The sequence below is a fragment of the Eretmochelys imbricata genome, chromosome 3 (genome assembly GCF_965152235.1).
Source record: "Eretmochelys imbricata isolate rEreImb1 chromosome 3, rEreImb1.hap1, whole genome shotgun sequence".
In the NCBI taxonomy this organism is placed as follows: domain Eukaryota; kingdom Metazoa; phylum Chordata; order Testudines; family Cheloniidae; genus Eretmochelys; species Eretmochelys imbricata.
Window position 1 is genome coordinate 126,087,227 of NC_135574.1, and position 22,244 is coordinate 126,109,470.

Genomic DNA, 22,244 nt, shown 5'->3' on the forward strand with positions numbered 1-22,244 from the left:
ATTCTGTCAGTAAGAGTGCCCGGACCAGGTATGATGGGTCTCCCTGGGTTCCCTTGTTTGTGTATCTTGAGAAGCATGCAGAAGGACACTGGGGTGGGTTCATGAGGGATGAGGTTGTAGAATTTCTTTTGGCCTTCAAACTACCTCCCTATCTCTCCAAGCTTATCATCAGAAGCAAGCTCCCCACAGACCAAGACACAGCAACCACAGGCACTGACTTTCCAAAGTGCTGGGGGTGCTCGACCCCCGGCTCTGCCCCAGGCCCTGCCTCCACTCACCCCTTCCTTTAAGGCCCCATCCCTGTCCCGCCCCTTCTCCACCCCCACTCTTCCTCTTCACACCCAGTTCTGCCCCCTCCCCACCCAACACCCTCCCCCGAGTGCACTGTGTCCTTGCTCCTCCCCCATCCCTCCTCCAGGCCACAAAACAGCTGTTTGCGGTGGGCGGTAGTCTCAGGGAGGGAGGGGGAGGCGCTGATAAGGCGGCTGCTGGTGGATGCTGAGCATTTTTTCCCCCATGGGTGCTCCAGCCCTGGAGCACCCACGGAGTCAGCGTCTATGACACCAACTCAAAGCAGCACCAGACCCTGCCAGAACAGATGCAAAACCTGCAGACATCTCTCCACTGCTATGAGGGTCAAAACCCCCCATAACACACCTTTCAAGATGCATGGGTCTTACATGTGCCTCTCTCACCATGTGGTGTACCACATCCAGTGCCCTAATGCCCCAACAACAAAATGGGTGAAACCAGACAATTACTACATGCTCAAAAGGAACTCACACAGAAACATGAGACAAAAACACCGTATCACCTGTGGGTCAACACTTTTCACAAAAAGGAGTACTTGTGGCACCTTAGTACTCCTTTTCTTTTTGCGAATACAGACTAACACGGCTGCTACTCTGAAACAAAGTGATCACTCATCTGACCTCCCAGTCCTCATCCTTAAAATAAACTTGCACAACGCCTTCAAAAGACGAGCTGTGAGCTTGTTTTTTTGTTAGACACTAAAAATCGAAGACTGAAGAGAGACACTGGATTTATGGCTTATTACAACAATCTGTAACCTGCTAACAAACTCACCCTGGTTTTCCCCCTCCCTGCTTCATGACTGGAAAGATGTTAACAGGCCACTTCACCTTGAATGACCCCTTGAAATGTAAAAAGAAAAGGAGTACTTGTGGCACCTTAGAGACTAACTAATTTATGTGTGTTAGCTACTTACGCTAAGCAATCTGTTCCACCTTGTCTCTCTAAGGGTATGTATGTCCACACTGCCCACATTACAGCGTGGCCATGGCAGTGCTGTGATGCGGTCAGTGTAGTCATGCTTTATTGCCGGGGGAAGAGCTCTACCCTGGCAATAAAAAATAACCACCCTGAATGAGGGGTATTAGCTTTATTGCCGGGAGTGCGCTTTTCAGCACTAAAACTTTTGTCGCTTAGGGGTGTGTGTTTTTCAACCCCCCGAACAACTAAAGTTTTAGTGCTGAAAGTGGCAGTGTAGACACAGCCTAATATCCTGGGACCAACACAGCTACAACATTGAAGACAATATATCCTATTATTTGTTAAGTGGTGAGCGTGTACTTGGTGCTGCACAAGACAGAAAGCCAGAGGTCATTCCTGCTGGAAGGACCTTACGCATCTGTACAGAGATGTGAAAAAATAAAATTCTCACAGGGGAAGGGTTACGTGGGTTCACAAAAATAGTAACAAGCTAGGTGTTCTTTCCTCAGATTTCTCACAGAGCAGAAATAACTTTCACAGGTGGAGAACGCTCAGTTTTGAATAGTTGAGGTACTGCAGAATTTGACTGTGAATAAAGACTTGAGGATTTTCTCCATTATACACTTTGTGTATATATTATATATATACACATATACACACACACACACACACACACACAAATATTTATCCATTGGAAGCAGAAATATTTAGATGGATGTTTATTCCAGGAAAACAGCAGAGTGCAAACTCTTCTATATAAATTCTAAATGGAAAGATCAGCAGCTGCTTCAGCATTTGTAATTAATGTTTGTAAAGGGCTTTGACGTCAGATAGCGCTACGTGAGTACTTAGTTTCCTATTTGCACGTTTCGGTTGGTGCTCAAGAGAATTGCTGTGTCATGTCATCAGCCTCTTGACATCTACTGTGCTGTTAGTCATAACCAAGATTACATAGAATTACTGCTGATTGTAGATCTCCAAATTGAGAGATGTTAGGCACCCAGAAATAATTTGCCATTCCTGAAAGTTTGAGCCTGTGAGTTTTCAGATATATGGCAACAATCATTCAATAGGGTTACTGTTTACCAATAGTGAGTTATTTTCCACTCTTGAAATACATTTACATAAAACGTATTTCAGAGAGATGCCAACACTCGGATACAAATTAAAAGTGACCCCTCCCAGAACAACTATAAATAATCCTTATTAAAATAGTGAATAAGTCATGCAGAATTAGCAAATACCAAATTCCTTATATAATTTCTGGCTCCCATACTGTATGGCCAGCAAAGGAAAAAAACCACAAGTGAATTGACTCACTGAACTCTCTCTCAACCATAGCTATAACTAGAAGAAAATGAGAAAGCAGAACAACATTTTAATTTTCCATATGGCAACCAAGTCTGTCTTTGTTACCAAAAAAAGTAAATAATGAGAGAGAGAAACTGTTGTTCCATCTGTAATAGGTACCATAGCTCAATCTGAGTAGCAATCAGTCACAGGTTTCCTTGCCTAAGCATTTTAGTTATTATGAACACAAACTATAACTGCATTTTCTAGTGATAGTGACAACAATATTGAGCATTTTCTTAAAATGGCTAAACAGTCATGAAAAACTTTTTTTGATGTAAAAATTTTAGAGACCAATTTTCAGAACTTGCCCTCTAATTTGGTACCCACAAATAACACTGCTTGCAATTTATTGCAGGTGCAAATGAGAACACCTGCACCTATTGCCAGATTTTCAGGTGCTGTTAAATAACATTTCCACATCTATTATTTGATCCTGCAAATAACTTGGAGGTGCAAAATTTTGGGTGCAATTATTTAAAGGCACAATGTTGCACTGAAAGTGTGGAGTTTTAGTAAGTTCAGTCCAAAATGAGGAAACAGAATGGTGGAGGCTGATAAGAACATGCTTTTGTGTTCTTAGATCCTACAAAACTATGCCAACAGATCCTAAACATCACAAGAAAAATAAACTCTATAGTACAGGAGAGAGCGTGTTCAGCCCAGTGTCTTAATCCGTACCTTTCAGAGTGGCTTTCTTAAGTACCTTCATGGCATAAAGCTGGCCAGCATCAGATCCTTTGATCTTCCTCACCAGAAATACCTACAAAAGTAAGACACCAATGTAATCAAGTACAGTGGTTTGAGGGGAGAGCATTTGCTGAATTTGATGGAGTAATGGATACCGAGACGGCAAGAATTCTAAGGAAAAGTTAATACTCAAAGTGTTTAGTTTTTACTTCACGAACAATTGGCTTAGCTGGCCCTTGTAAGCTTCATTTTCTACCCTATTGCCCTCTGCTAAAGGTAACATGTTTAATATGATCAGTTGTTCTTTACACATCCAGTTAAAGTGGTCGAATAGTAATAGTGTTTGCAAACATTTGTTTGATTTCTAAACAGCTATTCACATGAACGTCTGGAGAACGGTTGTTCTTCGCATAACTTGCTGTATTTGCATGAAAACAAGATATTTGCCATTTGTGCCCAGATGTGTTCAGCCCATTTAAAAAGGTTTAATGATTTGACTCAGGAAGAAGAAACCATACTATGTGATTCATTATTCATGACTGACAAGCTAAGCATGTAGTTGAAGTGAATAGTTCATTAACAATCCAGAAGCTGACATGTGTGTGCATAAGTCCTGTAAAACTGTAAGCAAATAAAATTTTAAAGATCAAAGTCTGCTTATGAAAACTTCATGAACAGAAAAAAGGCTACATCTGATGAATGAATTGTTCATTACAATACAGATAGTTTGCCCAGTGTACATCTGTGAAAGGTTCCTATTATTACACCTTTTGACTCTGCAAATTTACAAAATATTTTGTTTTGTTTTATTCTGTACAGCAGTTTCTTCCTATCTAGTCCCAGATGATTTTTTGGGACAAAAGGGAAAGGGAGAAAAACAATTTAGTTCTGTCACAATAAGCCTCCCAAAACTTAGTTTGAAGCTTTCCAAACTATTCATACCTCCTTGATCTATCAATAAGGCAAGAAATCTCAGAAGAGCAGGGTCTTTCTGTCGATTTCCAGTATTTACTGGTTCCAAAAGGACCAGAAATACAATCTGAGAAGCTGTTCTCTATGGTGTTTCAGGACTTCTGCTGCTGGACAGATACTAGAAGTGAAGTGGAATATAAAAATATTTGGATAGGACAGATATGTTATTTGGTATTTCGTTTCCTGATCTGATAAACATGCAAACAATGCTACCACCAATAATTGTGTGTGCAAAGTGTAAAATCTGGCTTCTACAGATACAATTTTAAAAATAGATTTTCCATTAACATTCTTGCTAAATTAAGCTCAATTACTCAAATATTCATGGCAATCGAAGACAGAAAGAGGAGTGGACATTGCCAAAGCTAATCATTTAAAAGTTCAGACTATTCATGGAACCTTTTTTGTATGTTTTTCACTCAACTCTACTCAGAAATAGTGTCTGGCATTATGGGGATAGGAAGTGAAAAAAAATAAATCACCATAAGCAAGTTTGGCTAAACCCCAGAGTTCCAGCATTGTTATTCACCTTTAAACATTGGCATTGTATCTAACTCCCAATCAAGTGGACAGTATTAGATATAATGTTTCATAAGCGGCGTTCCACTTTCAGCAGCACAGCACATTATACCTGCAGGAATATTAAACTGGAATGGTCGAAGTACTGGGCAAAAACAAAACAAAAAAACCCCAAACCCCTCACTGCATGCTATATAATCTTGCAATGCCAGTAATATCCCTATGGCTGTAATAAGAAAAATCATCAACTTAAATTATTAGTCATTTGTCAGCTGTTGTGTAGCATGGGATATTGCAGTTCGTCTGCATTCCCCTCCAAAACAAAATGAGTCAAGGAACCTTGTGTCCTGTTTTAGAGGACATCAAAATCATCATCAAACCAAAAAGGACATGGAACAAAAATGCATTGTATTGCAAAACGATGTTTTATTATTCTTAAAGGTATAATGGAATGCAAATAGAATTGTCAAAATTCCCCTCAGCCTATGTGGTTGCCTAAAGCTAGACACCTAAACCCTTGTTTAGGCACCTAAATAAGATTTTTAGAGACGTTGAGCACCTGCAGTTCTCCTAGATGACAAAGGAAGTTTCTTTAAGCATCCTGCAGCAGAGCGTTAGCTCCAGCTAGTAGCCATGAAGAGTGGACTTGACAGTCCTGGAGACTAAGGCGCTATAAAGTTAAACAAGGATCTCAGACATTGTGGTGATGAAAACCTAGATCGGAACAGCCTAAGCAACCCTCGCGCAAGCTTCCCCATCCTGTCCTAACCTGTGGGGACCATTACTGGAGCGAAGAGGCAGCTAGCTTTCCAGGGGCATTCAATCCCAGGCCTCAGCTGAAGCTACCAAATAGTGCCTTTTGTGGTATGGAGAGCACTAACTTATTTCACACAGCTCCCTGAATGGTGACTAGCAATCACCCACAACCCAAGCTAGGTTGAATCTGTACCCCGTTATACGCTGATCCTTCACTAAAGTGTGTGGACCTTGCCCAAAAGACCAAGTCTTCCTTTGGTAAGTATTTCTGTGGCACCAGAGACTAGCTATTTTAGCTGTGAAATGTTAACTGTAAACAGCCAATTTAGAGGACTAATAACGAAATACAGCAGTACAATTTAAGACTGCCATTGAACCATTTCTGAAATATTTATTATACCCATATTCTGAAAAGTTGGGATTAAGTTTGATAGAGAGAAACTACAACAGAGCAAAAGATCTGGGGCATTTGGAACAAGGAGAGCTGCCAATTGCTGATCTGGAAAGAACAAACCCTCCCCCAACCTTCACCTTTTTTTTTTTTTTTTTTTTTTTAATAAAAAAACCCTAAACATTGCATCTCACTGCAGCAGCCAATGCTTACTTGGTCTGACTGTTTTTAAATGCAGATGTTCAGAACACAAGACTACTATGGTCTTTCCTCTGCAGGACATACATTTGCTGGTGAATGGTTTCCAAATTCCCTCATCCCAGGGAGCTTGTAACAGATGTAGTGATAGTTATCCATTTGCAGTGTTCAGGAAAATGGATAAATCCTCTAAATATAGTTTGTCTCAGGAATAAAACTGTAGGGTCTGTTTCATCAGTGTGTGACACTGGCAGACCGGGTGCCAGTTTATGCCAAGGCCCCAGGCCTCATTGGGCACTGACAAATGCATAGCTGGAAACCAGTCTGAACTATACTAACCAACAGGTAAAGCCAAACAGATAGTAATGTTATAAGAATGTGTTTAGTAATGTTATAAGAATGTGTTTAGTAATGTTATAAGAATGTGTTTAGTGTCTAGACTTCATGAAATGTTAGTAGGATGCTGCATGCATTAATCCTACTTATAATTTTGTTATCCCATGGTATAAAGTTATACTGTTTGCATTGTAAACCTCTGTCATTGTATAACTCGAACAGGAAAAGCAGTATTAATTAAGGTAAAGTGTTCATCCTGCACACAAGATGACACACTGAAGGCAAAATGAGCATTATGTAGCATCAAAGGACAGAGACCTTGTTGATTGCATTCGTAACTTCCTCCACAAAGCAAAAACCTGTGCATGAACTCATCCCATCTGCTTGGATTCTGGTGAACAGGGGATAAAAATCCCTGACAAGAAGAAACTAGGATCTTTCTGTTGAGGAATCTTCGAGTCCAGAGAGCATAAGCAAGAGATCCCCAGGCTGCTTGGCCTGGTCAGCCCTAAAGGACATATAGAGCTGCTTATTATAGAATCCTATATGACCATTTTAAATTTAAGACTAACTCATTTGTGTGTGTGTATGTTTCCTGTTTTAAACTTATAAATAACTCGTTTTCCTTAGTTAATAAATCTTTAGTTTATTACAGGATTGGCTACCGGCATTGTCTTTGGTTTGAGATCGGAGTACAGATGGCCTGGGGTAAGTGACTGACTGGTACTTTGGGACTGGGAGTAAACGGAGTATTGTTGTGATTTTTGGTGTAAAGTGATAATCACATAGTCCAGCTTACCTAGGTGGGAAGATAGAGTGGAATGCCAACGGGACTGTCTGTGACTCCATGGTAAGACAGTTATACTGCTTCAGGAGTTCACACTTGTTACTGGGTTTCTTTCTTTCTTTCTTTATTGGACTGGTGAAATCGTATGTTCTAGAACATACAACTAGTTTGGAGCGTCTGCCCCGAGGTCAGCACTCATAGTTGTGAGCCATTCTAGACAGGTTGACACTGTTTCTCCATTTTATGCTGGTGTAACTCAGTTGATTTTAGGAGTACATCAGTTTCTTGAGTAAGGCAGATTGATCAAGGGTTCAGGCCTGAGGAATATATTTTCAAACAAACCAAGAAAAATAAACTTAAAACACAGATTTTTGGCACTTGGTTTAAATTAGGCTCACCAGCTTCTAGCAAGGGTCACACTTGCAAAGGTTTGGAGATCTCATTCATTCAGACCATAGAAACGTGGATGCTTAACCAGAGGACATTCAGGTGATGGTTTGTGGTTTCTAGTCTTTGTACGTTGTTTTGTAATAGATATGTATAATATGCACACAGCAATGGAATGTGTGCACAAACATGGCTTTTGTGGGCATTAAAAAGGGAAGTGACAATGCAAAACTAGTTTATCTTTCTTAAAGATAATAATACTTTGCAGTTACATGGTGCTTTTCATCTGAGCACCATAAAGTTTTCTCAGTACCACTCTGAGGAAGCGATCAATAACCTCATTTTATAGATAGGCAAACTGAAGCACAGAGAAGGTAAGTGAAAGCTCAAGACCATACGTGGTGTCACTGGCAGAGCTGCAGCTGAAACATTTGACTCCCAGTCCCATGCTTTAACTTTAATGGTTGCTATCTTGCTCACTAAACCTGGGATTTCCAGAGCTCAGATCATGAGCTTCAGAGGATTTTCAAAGGGCCTTGAGGGAATTATGCGACCAAATTTCATTGAAAGTCAATGAGAATTGGATGCCTAACTCCCACAGGCCTCTCTGAAAATCTCAACCAGTGTCCCCTAACTAGCAATTATAGCACAATCACCACCTCTGGAACAGCTGGGGGGTAGTTTAATGCAACAAGGAGTGGATTACATAACCAGTACATGACAGGTTTCAGAGTAGCAGCCATGTTAGTCTGTATTCGCAAGAAGAAAAAGAGGACTTGTGGCACCTTCGAGACTAACCAATTTATTTGAGCATAAGCTTTCGTGAGTAAGTAAGCTGTAGCTCATGAAAGCTTATGCTCAAATAAATTGGTTAGTCTCTAAGGTGCCACAAGTCCTCTTTTTCTTATAACCAGTACATAACACTCATTCATGTTTTAGGGTCTAGCCCCATAAATATTATCCCCTAACCTGTCTTACCTAGGACCCCAGTAAATGGCAAATATGCTCTTCTGCCCACACAACTTCATTGACTTCAATGGGATGCTACTAGTGCTGTTTAAAGCAGAATTAGCTCCATTACATACTGTAGAAAGTTACCTTTCCGTAGGAACCTTGCCCCAATACTTTCAGCAACTCAAACTGTGAAGAATCTGCCTTTTCAAAACCTTCCTTTACATGATGACTGATGTCTATTTCCTTCACTATACCTTCTTCCTGTGAAAGAAAAAAAGAAAAGCACAGCTGTTACTGTGAGTGAAAGAAAACACAATATTTATTTAAATCCCACCACACTTGTTTCTACAATTAAATCCTTAATACCAAAACTTTGGAAAATACAAACTATATGCTATGCCAAATATGAAGTGTGCATATACACACCGGGACTTATTATTTTCAGTGCAGCACACTGAGTCTGAATGTAAGACGTCAGCATCCCACTGCTTCTGCCTATGAAACTTCATGATGTGAATAGATAAAAACAGAACCTGTAAATTGAAACATTGGAGTAAATAACTGAAGCAACTGGGATCAGGATGCCTGTTCATCACAGGCTTTATGGTCTATTACAGTGATCTACGTGTATGTGCTACAGTACCACTCGTGCAGTCCTTTCCAAATACACCCGACTCGGTCCAAAGACTCATTTACAGTCATTAAAAAAACCTGTAGCGTTATCATCTTGAAGGAGAGACTCAGACTATAAATGGGTGACAGAGAGAAGATTTTGCTCATAGTGCTTCTGCATGTTCAGCTGAAGGAATAATGGAAGTTTACTACTAGCAACCTTCCATATACAAAGATTCACAAATCCCACATGCTAGTGGGGCAGCAGCAGGACGACAATACATTCCTCCTGCCACTACCAGGAATGAGCCCCACTGCTTCATGTTTTCTAGGCTCCTTAGGAATATTTGCGTTGTCAGAGCAGAGGGGCATCCTTTGAAGACACTGAACAGGGCTCCTGATCCTGAAAACATCTGTACTTAAAGTTAAGCACAAACCTAAACGTTTGGAGTATTTGCAAGACCAGGAGCCTGAGTTGGCCAGTCCTGCCTCCACTATATCTGAAGAACAGTCTTATGCTGGGTAACAATACAGATTTGTCATTGTGTCTACTGAAGGGGAGACGGCACAAAACCCTTCACAAGACCTGTGTGAGCTGCTCAGGATCATAGGAATAGGCCCTAAATTTGCTGTAAGTCACGGTATCAAGTAGATTTACCTAGCTCTGACTTGCACAGCATATTCATTTTTATCTAGTGTGAATCCCAAAAGAATTTCATCCAACTCACCATCCATATGAGTCAACTTATTGATATCACTACAACACTAACAAGTGTCTTCCAATGCAGCCATTCTATACTTTTGCACACAGCATTTGCTAGGAGGCTAGATTACCATATACTAGGTGGCTGCCTTGTCTGTGTGTAATTCATATTTTGTAGTTGCCTTCCCCATTTTTGTATTTTCTCATCATATGGAATGAAGAAATAAAATTAAAATATATTTTAACAAAAATCACTACTAGATTAAGAAAGAATAGAAATGGGTTGAACAGAAGCTTTTATTATCCCCTGAAATTTTGGGGTTTGAATAACTTGAGCATTGGCTCTAAACTAGAGTTAGGTTAGCAAAAAACTATGGGTGATTTAGGTTTTGCAAACCTATTTCATATAGAAATGGGTGAAAACCAGAACCATCTACCCATACTCCTGAACTCTGGGTACATAGGAAAAATGGGACCCAGATCTAAATGGATCTTGTTTTTGTTTTGGCAAAGCATAAAATCAAAACAAACCTAAAACAAAAACTAACCCTAGTTTTATATACACATCAAAATGGCATCTCCAAGACTACTGGTACCTCCTCTCTTCACTAACTTTCTCTGTCCCCAAAACACTCTGGATGAAATCTTGGCTCCATGGAAGTCAGTAACAAAACTCCCAGTGTCTATGGGGCTAGGATTTCACTCACTGTTTCCTGTTCATTCAAACTGCTTTAGCAAATTAAAATTATACATGAGTTTTCTATCTATCCATTCAGATTGATAATGAGTATCACAAGCCTACAACCTGGAGCATATTTCACATTACGCTTTTAAATTTAACATAACCTCTTGAGTTCAAGACATTTAGTTACAGGGATATGTTGAAATTGCTAAGGTGTTGCTAATTTTGTTTGCTGAAAGAACATTAGAAAATCTATTATTTCCTGGGAATACCATAATGCAATTGATTAAATTCATAACTTTGAATAAAGCAGCAATTTAATTAACTACAAAGAGACTTAATTAATGCTAAAAAAGATGGTTAAAAAGGACACCCAAGAACTAAAATTAGACCTACCAATTTTTAATGAGAGAGTTATAGATTGAGAGATAGAAAAGTTCTATTAGCTCATTTGACTTGTCCAGTGCAGTGTTAAATATCTCAGGCAATGAGGTTTAGATCACTTCCTATGAAGATTATCCTGTTTTGGTTTGGCTTGGTTTCAAATGCTGAAAGGCATGTCAAGCTACTTGAAGTCTGCTTATTCTGTTCCTGGGAGCAAGCATAATGTTCTCTGAAGCACTGGAAAGACAGGATGCTTGTGAATTTCCATAAGCAGTCTCCTGACTAGAGGAACAGGGATGCAGAATGGTAGAACAGCACTGCAGTAGGTTCTCTGTTGCATAAACGGTAATTGTTATTTTATTAACACTGAAATTTACGGGCTTAATCCTCCTCCCATTGAAGTGAAGGGCAAAGATCACATAGATTGCTCATGCCTGTGAACTTTAACAGAGTCCTTCTGGCCATCAACAAGTTTAGGCTTCAAATTCGGTGAAAGTTTAGAACCACCTGAGGAGTGAAGTTCTGGAAGAGCCTTCCAAGGGGAGCAGTGGGGTCAAAAAACTTAACTGGCCTTCAAAGCTGAGCTTGATAAAATTATGGCTGATTTTGTATGAAGAGACTGTCTACAATGGCATGCAGCTGATCTGCAACTGCTAGCAAATATCTCCAAGAGCTGGTGATGGGACACTATATAAAGAGGGCTCTGAGTTACTACAGATAATTCTTTCCCAGGTGTGTGGGAACTCAATGCCATATTCGGCATCAAGAAGGAATTTCCCCCACAGATCAGATTGGCAGAGACCCTGGGGGGTTTTCCACCTTCCTCTGTAGCATGGGGCATGGGTCTCTTGCAGGTTTAAACTAGAGTAAATGGTGGAGTCTCTGTAACTTGAAGTCTTTAAATCATGATTTGAGGACTTCAGTAAAATAACCACAGGTTAGGGGTCTACTACAGGGAGTGGGTGGGTGAGATTCTATGGCCTGCAATATCCAGAAGGTCAGCGTAGAGCTATAGATCATGATCATAGACCTTAAAGTGTAAGAGTATTACTTAGACGGTCAGATTCCTGAGGCAGGGACCATCTTTGTATTCTACATTTGCATAGCACCTAGCACAACGGGGTCTTAGTCCATGACTAGGGCCCATAGGTGCTACAGTAATACAAATAAATAAGCTGATTCAGTAATACTGGTGTATGAGGTTGTCTAAATTCAACATGGTATAAAAATCACTAAGTCCTATCTACATAATGTCATAGGGCCAGTTCCTGTGAGGCGCTGACTGCCATCAGCTCTAGCTGAAACCAGTAGGAGATGGGGGTGGTGGTGGTGTTTAGGATCTCACAGAAAGGAGTCCCATAAACATTCGTTTTGGCAGCACAGTTCTTACATAAGGGGAGATAACAGCTCTCGCTAGATGGTTCAACCAGGGTAGCCAGGGCCAGCACAAGGATCATATTGTTACTTGTGCTCAGGATACACAGGGCATTAGCAGCCCAGAGATTAGTTTATGGATACAAAGACCGGAATGAAGGATAAAACAATATTAAAAGTACTATCAGCTAGGCCCCACTCAGTATTCAAATACAACATAAAACAAAAATATGAACTATATCTAATTACAAAAAGAGATCATATCAGTAAAAGGAAGTGTTTTAATTCTGCTGAATAGCTAGCATTCAGACAGGAAAACGTAATGCTACAAGCAGACTACAGGGCACGCAGCTCATCACTCCAAAGCATGACTAACCAGGAAGTTTTCAAAAGGTTTTCTGCAGGAAAATTATTTGGAAAAAAAATGTTAGTTTAATGGTGGTTTTTTTGAGCTGAGCAGTTGTATTCTACACGTGTTGTTCACAGACATATAACACAGGAGTTTCACAAAAAGAAAAGGAGGACTTGTGGCACCTTAGAGACTAACAAATTTATTTGAGCATAAGCTTTTGTGAGCTACAGCTCACTTCAGCAGTAAGTGTCATTGACATCTGGATGATAGTTGTTAAAATAGCCTGGTTAAGGTTGTCTTTGTTTTTGTCTTGTCTTGTCTAGAAAAGAATTAATATCGGGAAGTGCACTGAAGGATGGAGGTGCCAGCAGAGTAAGGCTGGCCCATCTTGGGCCTGACCTATCTACCCTAGCGTCCCTCCCCCCACCCCCACCCCAACCCATGTAAGGTTCAGTGTAGAGCTGTATTAGGTATGTAAGTCTGCTGGCCTAGCTTTTCAAAAGCGATTAGTGAATGTGGAGGTGCCAAATTTGAGACATGTTAAAACAGTTGGATTTTCATAAATTACTGAGTGTACCCACTGGAAAAAAACAAACAAAAAAAATCAAACTTCTTTCAGATGTCAAGATAAGAACCCAAAATCGCTACTTGTTTTGGAAAATGTAGACTACAGTCTGGTAAGTGCGGCTGGGGGCAGGGCATGGGAGAATGGGTCTCTGGGGTGGTTTGTGGAGAGGCTCTGGGCAGTGAGGGGATGGGGAAGGGGGAGGTCTGTGTGTGTTGGGGTGCTGGGAAGTGGGGGGGGGGTCTAGACAGGGTGCTGGGCAGTTGTGGTGGTGGGGCTGTGTGGTGGGGCACCTAAAAGTTAAAAGTGGCGGGGTACCCCCCATTGCCCATGCTGGTTCAGAGCTCCAAGCTGCCATGGGCGGTGGAGGTACCCTGCCACTCCTGGCCACTGGGGTGTCTAGGGGCGCACAAGGTGTAAATCCGGCCTTACCCAGACTACCTCATTTTTATATTCTCAGTACACGGCCGGGGGGGGGGGGGGGGGGGGAGAGGGGAGACGACGGACGGGACACGCGACTCCAACAATATTTGTGTTTCTTTCCTGGTAGAAAAAACATTTTGCATGTTTATATTGTTTGTTATTGGTTCCAACATTCTATATTTATGTCTGCTGAATGCTCCCATTGTTAAACCAAGATGGGGCACAATATACAGCACTTCCTAGGGAACCTGTTTTCTTGGATACAGTTAACACCAAATTGGAGGAGTGCAAGCTTTAGGGTCAGAGTCTCCCAGACTTTTTCCCACATTGAGTAACACCTTCGGTTTAGTTTCATGGGTCCCCACTCTGTGGTTCACCTGGGATACGTTACACAGGTGCAAGCCACAGTTCACATTGGTGTGGCATAGCTGTGGTAGGGGTTTGCAGCAATGCAGCTACACCGGGGCTAGAGACTCCACTCTGTACCAGTCCCACCAAAAGAAGTGGGATCATTTGCAGATCAATGTCATTAAAGTTAGCAGAATCATGCTGAACATCATAAGCGTCATTTTACCACTCACACAACTGTGGCTCTGAGATTGTGGATCAGAGTTCAGATAGTTCTCACTGTGCACAGGTAGGCTGCAGAAATCTTTTTATGTTTCACGACTACAAGAATGCATGCTGAACTGAGAAAACATATGCAATGGTATCCCACATATGGGACGAGTTATTGGCTGAACGTTGACCAGATGCAAATGACGTGCATTGTCTAACCCTTCCTCAGCCAGATTTACAACATCCAAATTTGAGGATGAGGCAAAGCAATATTTGAAGTAAGATCTGGTCCTATTAGAGGGTTTTACCCTGAAAAAGATCAAGAGCAGAATCTTCACGCTGAGTTTTGATCCGTCCAGTTGGGAGAATATAAAAATGAAATGGTCATGATTCAGTCATGTGTACAGCACCCAGTCCTCTAACTCCCAGCTGACATGCCCCTTCAGCACACTAAAGGGAATGCCTGAATTGAGTTAAATCTTCTGTAAATGTGTGTGTTTGTGCCAGAGATCTACGATTATTCAAGTGAAATGGATGTTCCTGTCTGTTTGTGGAAAGCATGTGATGGAACAATAGAAACACAGAGGGAGATGAGCCTGCACCCCTGATAAAGTAACAGAGAATGCTTCTGTGACTCATGAGAGAAGGTTGAAATTGGGCACGTTTAAGCTAGAGAAGAGAAGGATGAGGAGGGACATAACAGTTTTCAAATACGTTAAAGGCTGTTATGAAGAGGACAGTTCACCAAATACATGTTCTCTAAGTGCAGGACAAAAAGTAACTGGCTTAGTTTGCAGAAAGGGAGATTTAGGTTAGCTATTAGAAAAATCTAACAAGGATAGCTAAGTACTGGAATAGGTTACTATGGGAAGTTGTGGAATCCTGATCATTGAAGGTTTACAGATGCTCCCCGTAGGGTGACCAGATGTCCCAATTTTATAGGGACAGTTCCGATTTTTGGGTTTCTCTCTTATATAGGCTCCTATTACCCCCCATCCCCTGTCCCGATTTTTCACGTTTGCTTTCTGGTCACCCTAGCTCCCCGACTTATGCAATCATTCTGAAACGCCTTGCGTAAGTCGGAAATGTTAGGCCAAAAAAAAAAAAAAAAACCCAACAAACAAAAAACCAACAAACAAAAACAAAAAAACCACCAACCCCACCTCCTATTTCTAGCTTACAGAACTTTTTCCGTAAGTGCAGATTTGCGTAAGTCGGGTCTTGCATAACCCGGAGAGCGTCTGTATAAGAAGAGGTTAGATAAACCTGTCACGGATGGTCTAGGTATATTTGATACTGCGTCAGTTCTGGGGAGGGATGGGGTGCAAATGGGTTTGATGACCGCTCAAGGTTCCTTCCAGCCCTACATTTCTACGCTTCATGTGCCTTGCATAGGACAGGGATGTTGGTGATTTAGGGCCTGATCCCACATTCCATCATTCACCCAAAACTCCCAATGAAGTGAGCAAGACTTCTGGGTGCACAAGGAATGCAGAATTTGCAGAGGGAACCCAGTCTGACTTTGTGAAATGGGAGACTGCAGTTGCCTTCTCCTTGCAGCCATAGGTGGTACAGATCCAGGGGCACCATTTCAGATGGGGTGGGGGGGTGCGGCAACTTTAATTGTGATTCCAAGGGCCATTTAGGCACCTGAAAACTCTAGTTTTTTAACAGATAGCTTAGCAGTTAGCTGACAGAAGCACCGTATCTAAAGCCTATATAAAAGAAAGAAAATTAAATAAATATTAGACCCACTCAGCTTGAATACTAACATGTTCTGACATCTTGGGGCAAGTCACTTAAGGAGCACTCTGGTTAGGTTTAAAATTTTAAATATATGTTCTTATTTTGTTACTAACTCTGGAGAGACCCCATCAGGGCTCCTGGGTTCTATCTCAGCTCTGGGAAGGAATTGGGGTCTAATGGGTTACAATGGCGAGGTGTCAGAGTAACAGCTCTGTTAGTCTGTATTCGCAAAAAGAAAAGGAGTACTTGTGGCACCTTAGAGACTAACCAATTTATTTGACCATAAGCTTTCGCGAGCTACAACTCACTTCATCGGATGCATACTGTGGAAAGCGTAGAAGATCTTTTTATACACACAAAGCATGAAAAAATCTCCCCCCACCCCACTCTCCTGCTGGTAATAGCTTATCTAAAGTGACCACTCTCCTTACAATGTATATGATAATCAAGGTGGGCCATTTCCAGCACAAATCCAGGGTTTAGGTGGGGGCCGATATATCTAGGTTCTATATAAGAACTTTAGCCGGCTCCAGCTCACCATTGGTCTTACCCAGTGTGGCCGTTCTGGAGCACCCACAGGGAAAATTTGATGGGTGCAGAGCACCCACCAGCAGCTCCCCACCCTGCCCCAGCTCACTTCTGCTGGGCCTCCTCCCCTGAACACGCCGCCCACCTCTGCTTCCCCACCCCGCCCTGCCCCAGCTTCCCACGAATCAGCTGTTCGCGTGGAAAGCCTGGGAAGGGTAGAGAAGCAGGCGGTGGCTTCACGCTCAGGCCCAGGGAGGCGGAGCGGAGGTGAGCTGGGGCGGGGGGGGTGCGAGAAGGGCCACCCATGCCACAGCAGGTAACCTGGGGGGTGCGCAGGGGAACCGCTCCCTGCCCCAGCGCACCTCCGCCTCCTTGGGCCTGAGCGTGAAGCCACTGCCTGCTTCTCAGCCCTCCTAGGCTTCCCGCGCTAACAGCTGATTCATGGGAAGCCAGGCGGGGGAGGGGGGTGGAGAAGCAGAGCGGGGTGGCGCGTTCAGGGGAGGAGGCAGAGCGGAGGTGAGCTGGGGCCAGGTGTGGCGTGGAGCTGCTGGTGGGTGCTCTGCACTCACCAAATTTTCCCTGTGGGTGCTCCAGCCCCGGAGCACCCCCGGAGTTGGCACCTAAGGTGCTACTTTTGATGTGATCAGTGGGGGGAGCGGCTGCTCCCCTTGCCCCCCCCCCCAGCTACGCTGCCCTGCCCCTAGGAGCCAGAGGGACCTGCCGGATGCTTCCTGGGAGGCGCCCCAGGTAAGCACCACTGGGACTTCCCACCTCGCCCCCCGGCGGGTCCCTCTGGGTCTTAGGGGCGGAGTGGGCACCTACTACGGTGGCCCATGAGACCCTCCTGCTCAGTTCTGGGGGCAGTCAGGGGACAGGGGTGGATGAGGCAGGGGTCCGGAGGGAAGGCGGGGTGGGGCACAACCCCCTCATGGGGTGGGGAGGGAACCGGTTGTTAAGATTTTGGCAGCTCATTACTGGGTAAGATCCATCTAGCCCAGCATCCTGTTTTCCAACAGTGGACAATACCAGGTTCTTCAGAGGGAATTAACATGACAGGAAATCAAGTGATTCATCCCCTGCTGCCCACTCCCAGCTTCTGGCAGACAGAGGCTATGGACACTCAGAGCACGGTGTTGCATCCCTGCCCATCCTGGGAAGAAATACTTTTTGTTTTAAATCTGCCGCCTATTAATTTCATTGGGCAACCCCTAGTTCTTGTGTTATGTGAAAGAGTAAAGAACACTTGCTTGTTCAATTTTTCCATACCATTCATTATTTTATAGCCCTCAATCATATCCCCCCTTAGTGATCTCTTTTTTATGCTGAAAAGTCTCAGTCTTTTTAATCTTTCCTCACACGGATATCATTTCCGTACCCGTAATGATTTCGGTTGCCCTTCTCTGTATCTTTTCCAAATCCAATATATCTTTTTTTGAGATGGGGTGACCAGATCCATACACAATATTCAGTATGTGGGCATACCATGGGTTTATATGATATTTTCTGTCATATTATCTATCCCTTTCCTAATGATTCCCAGTATTCTGTTAGATTTTTCACTGCCACTGCACATTGAGTGGACGTTTTCAGAGAAGTATCCACAATGACTCCAAGATCTCTTTCTTGACGAACAACATGTAAGTTAGACCCCATTATTTTGTATGTATAGTTGGGATTTTATTTTGCCATGTGCATTACTTTGCATTTATCAACACCGAATTTTATCTGCCATTGTGTTGCTCAGTCACCCAGTTTTCTGAGAGTCCTTTGTAACACTTTGCAGTCTGCTTGGGACTTTACTACCTTGAGTAGTTTTGTATCATTTGCAAATTTTGCCACTTTGCTGTTTACCCCTTTTTCCAAATCATTTTGGAATATGTTGAACAGCACTGGTCCCAGTACAGACCCCTGGGGGACACCACTATTTATTTCTCTCCATTCTGAAAACCGACCATTTATTCCTACCCTTTGTTTTCTATCTTTTAACTAGAGTGCCTGGCAATTATTCCAGGATCATCTAAGGATCCTTATTTAATTTAATGACAAGCCTTTTATTATCTTAATCAATCACTCTGCCTCTGTTTATAGAACAAACTCCCTGCCCCAAGGGTGGAAGCTGGGGCAGCACAGAACTCATCACATATCACACTCAAGCTGTGTTGCAGTTAAAAACTCAGTCTGGGGCTAGGGCTGCTCTGTGAGCAGACCTCAGGTATGAAACTCGGGGAGAGGGGGCCCTCCCTAAATAGCGTCCCTGTACACATAGGGGGCGAGTTATATGGGCTCGTGGAGCCCTGGCACCAGGAATATTCAGAGCCTGGGGCCCTGCTCCACCAATATTTGGAGCTGGGTCTCTCCCCTGGCCCCACCTGCCCCCGCCCATGCGAGCCCCCCCCGCGGCCCCAGAGTGCCCCTCCCCAGAGCATCCCTGCCTGCCTGTGCAGCTGCCGGCTGCTGTTGCCTGTGGTAACAAGAGACACGGGCAGCAGTTTGAGGCAGGCAGCTGACTGCTGCACCAGGGGAGGGGGAGGAGGCACCCACGGTGCTTGGCAGCCCTGTTCCCCCCCCCTCCACCAGGAGGGGACCTCACTCACCCGAGTAGCTGCTGGGGCTTCGGTGAGTATTTGATCCTGTGATCTGCCCCTCTCCCCGCCATCCCTGCAACCACCACTCCTGCCCCACACTGGGCAAGGGGCAGCCCCATCCCCCACCCCCAATGAGGCTATGGTCAGGGGCAGCAGCATGGGAGGCCACACATGATGGCAGCCCCCCCAGGACCCACCATAGGGGAGGCGAGGGGGCTTCCTGGACCTGAGTGGGGCCCTAGGAGCATGTGCAGAGTGAGTGTGCTGCAGGGGGGCGAGAAGAGGAGGGGTCCATCACCTGGAGCTTCCTGCTGCCGGCGGGGAGGGGAAAAAAAAAAGAGTCCTCTCTGACCCTCGTCTTGGGGCAGCCTGTCTGCACCCCAAACTCCTTGTCCCTGCCCCTGCCCCACCCCAGAGCCTGCACCCCAAACCTGAGTCCCAGCCCTGAGCCCCCTCCTCAGTGTGAACCCCTCATCCCCAGCCCCACCCCAGAGCTCTCAGCTGAGGGGGAAAACACGCAACTTAAATTTGGCGATCAGTTTGGGGTATGATTGTGTTTAGCACAATACTTGATTTTACACCCTTTAAAATATATAATTGGTTGTATACAGGTGTTATGAAGTAGGAATGTTCTTAATGTTTTCTCTGAATACTGTATGGGTGCCTCAGTTTCCCCTATGCATTTCTTAAGGATCTAGGTGGTAGGATAAGGGTGTGTGATTGTTGTAGAGCCCTAGAGGGCCAGGGTGATGCTGTCTACAGAGAGAATGGCCGACACTCTGTCTTCTGGCAACTGATGGCCTGGGCCCCTCCCCTGCAAGGTGCCAACTGAAAGTGTTGAGTACAAAGAGATCAGGTGGTCTCCTTGTCCAGAAAAAGACACAAAAGGTCAGAGGAGGGGCTGGAGGCAGTGTCATTTTGGAACTGGCTCGGGAAACGGGGAGAGGCCCAGAACTAGGGTCTGGGCTCCCCATCCCCCAAGCTGGAACTGACACAGGGGTCCTGTTTTCTGTACCTACAACAAGCTCTGTTTTATACTGTGTTCCTTCTGTTTTACTGGCTGGCTGAGAGTCCCGTCTGACTGTGGAGTTGGGGTGCAGGGCCCTTTGTCTTCCCCAGGAGCCCCGCCTGGGCGGACGTGCACCTCCTGCAGCGAGGTGTGGCAGACAGCATCACACCGGCTCTCTAGGGCTCTACAACAATCACACCCCCTTATCCCACCTCCTAGATCCTCAAGAAATGCATAGGGGAAACTGAGGCACCCACACAGTATTCAGAGAAAACATTAAGAACATTCCCACTTCGTCACAACAGGTACAACAAAAATATAATGTATTGAAGCAGGCGAGTGCTGCTTCTGACTTTCTACTTTTAATTGACCCTTGAAATCTTGTGGCGCTGGTGTGTTGTAGCTTCATTTTATCCCAGCAACAAATTCTTGATTTGTAGGACCACTAAACTCTAACCCTATATTTGCTTTAATTTTAGAAAGGATTCGCTTTTGAGGATTGTTGGTCAAGGAGTGCTTGGTTGTTTCCGTATTCAACAGAGTATTAATAACGTTGATATTCTTAGTTAAATAATTTTTTCTTATGATAGGTTTCAGAGTAACAGCCGTGTTAGTCTGTATTCGCAAAAAGAAAAGGAGTACTTGTGGCACCTTAGAGACTAACCAATTTGAGTATGAGCTTTCGTGAGCTACAGCTCACTTCATCGGATGCATACTGTGGAAACTGCAGCAGACTTTATATACACACAGAGAACATGAAACAATACCTCCTCCCACCCCACTGTCCTGCTGGTAATAGCTTATCTAAAGTGATCATCAAGTTGGGCCATTAGATTTGTGCTGGAAATGGCCCAACTTGATGATCACTTTAGATAAGCTATTACCAGCAGGACAGTGGGGTGGGAGGAGGTATTGTTTCATGTTCTCTGTGTGTATATAAAGTCTGCTGCAGTTTCCACGGTATGCATCCGATGAAGTGAGCTGTAGCTCACGAAAGCTCATGCTCAAATAAATTGGTTAGTCTCTAAGGTGCCACAAGTACTCCTTTTCTTTCTTATGATAGTGATATTGTACAATAAAGGGCAACTGTTAAACGCTTACGGTTTCCAGTCCATTTTTACATTTAATAAAATATATAATCGGCTTACAGGGCAGGTGGGTGGGGGGGACTAGACCCATTCTGGGCACCACCAAAAATTATACAAACCTGCTGCCCCTGCCTGTACAGATGCTCCTGTTTTGGTGCTTTGTGGGCTCAGCAGTAAGTGGAACACGGGGACTAGCTGTTCTGTGGTTATATCCTCTGTTTAACCCCCAGGTTTTCACACACATATCTTAGAGAGCAGCATTATTGCCGGCAGAGTCCCTCCATGGTTGTCAATGAGCAATCACATGGAACTCTGCCAACTGTAGCAGAGCTCATGCCATGTTGGGGAGGGAGACAAGGAGAGGAGACCTGGAGGGGAAGGGAGGGGAAGACAAAGCACAGAGAGCCACATGAAAATGCAACCATTGCCGCAGAATGGCTTTTACTTCTGCTGAGGTGGAAGCTCATGCACTGCCTGCTCTAAAGCTCCTCCTCAGCACCATAGAAGAGGCCATGCTTCCTCGAAAATTTTGAGGTTCAGTTCACCTGCCTTCTCTGACCCTGTCCCCATGGGATTTTTCTTAAGCGAGGAAGTGAACTGGCCCCAACGCAGGGAGTTTTACTTTCTCCCCACCCAGTGATTTCAATTACATGTGGTATTTGTCCAAATTTCTTTTCTGAAGAGGCCTGAGATATCTGGTGGGGGGCAGTCAGTCAGTCTAGAGCTGGTAATATTTAGTGCTGGACAATTTTATATACACGTCGGTAAAGCCACACAGGATGAAAAGGTGCTATGTAAATTGTAAGAGGTTTATCATATCACAACAATCACTAGAAAAATATCATTGCACTTTGCCCTATCCTGTGCACGTGCACACTCAGAGAGCTATAAAACAGCACAATAGGGAAGTCCATCCCTGCAGAGTTGAGTCATCTCTTCTAGGGGCCAAGTGCTGATCTCACTAAAGTCAATGGCAAGTTTCCCAATGAGCTCAATAGGATCAGGATTTGGCCTTTATTCAGTCTTGCCTATATATTCAAGAGAAGGATAGACATGGATAAA

General features: G+C 43.7%; 1 protein-coding gene across 2 annotated transcripts in view; it reads right to left on the reverse strand.

Annotated features, from left to right (window-relative positions):
• The window catches only part of RPS6KA2 (ribosomal protein S6 kinase A2), a 469,430-nt gene that overhangs the window by 141,977 nt on the left and 305,209 nt on the right, over window positions 1–22,244 (reverse strand). For both annotated transcript variants that reach the window (XM_077811814.1, XM_077811815.1), the window contains 2 exons: window positions 8,718–8,834; window positions 3,265–3,346 (listed from right to left, as the gene is read on the reverse strand). In XM_077811814.1, the coding sequence (XP_077667940.1) occupies window positions 3,265–3,346; window positions 8,718–8,834 (199 nt within the window). The remainder of the gene's footprint in view (window positions 1–3,264; window positions 3,347–8,717; window positions 8,835–22,244) is intronic.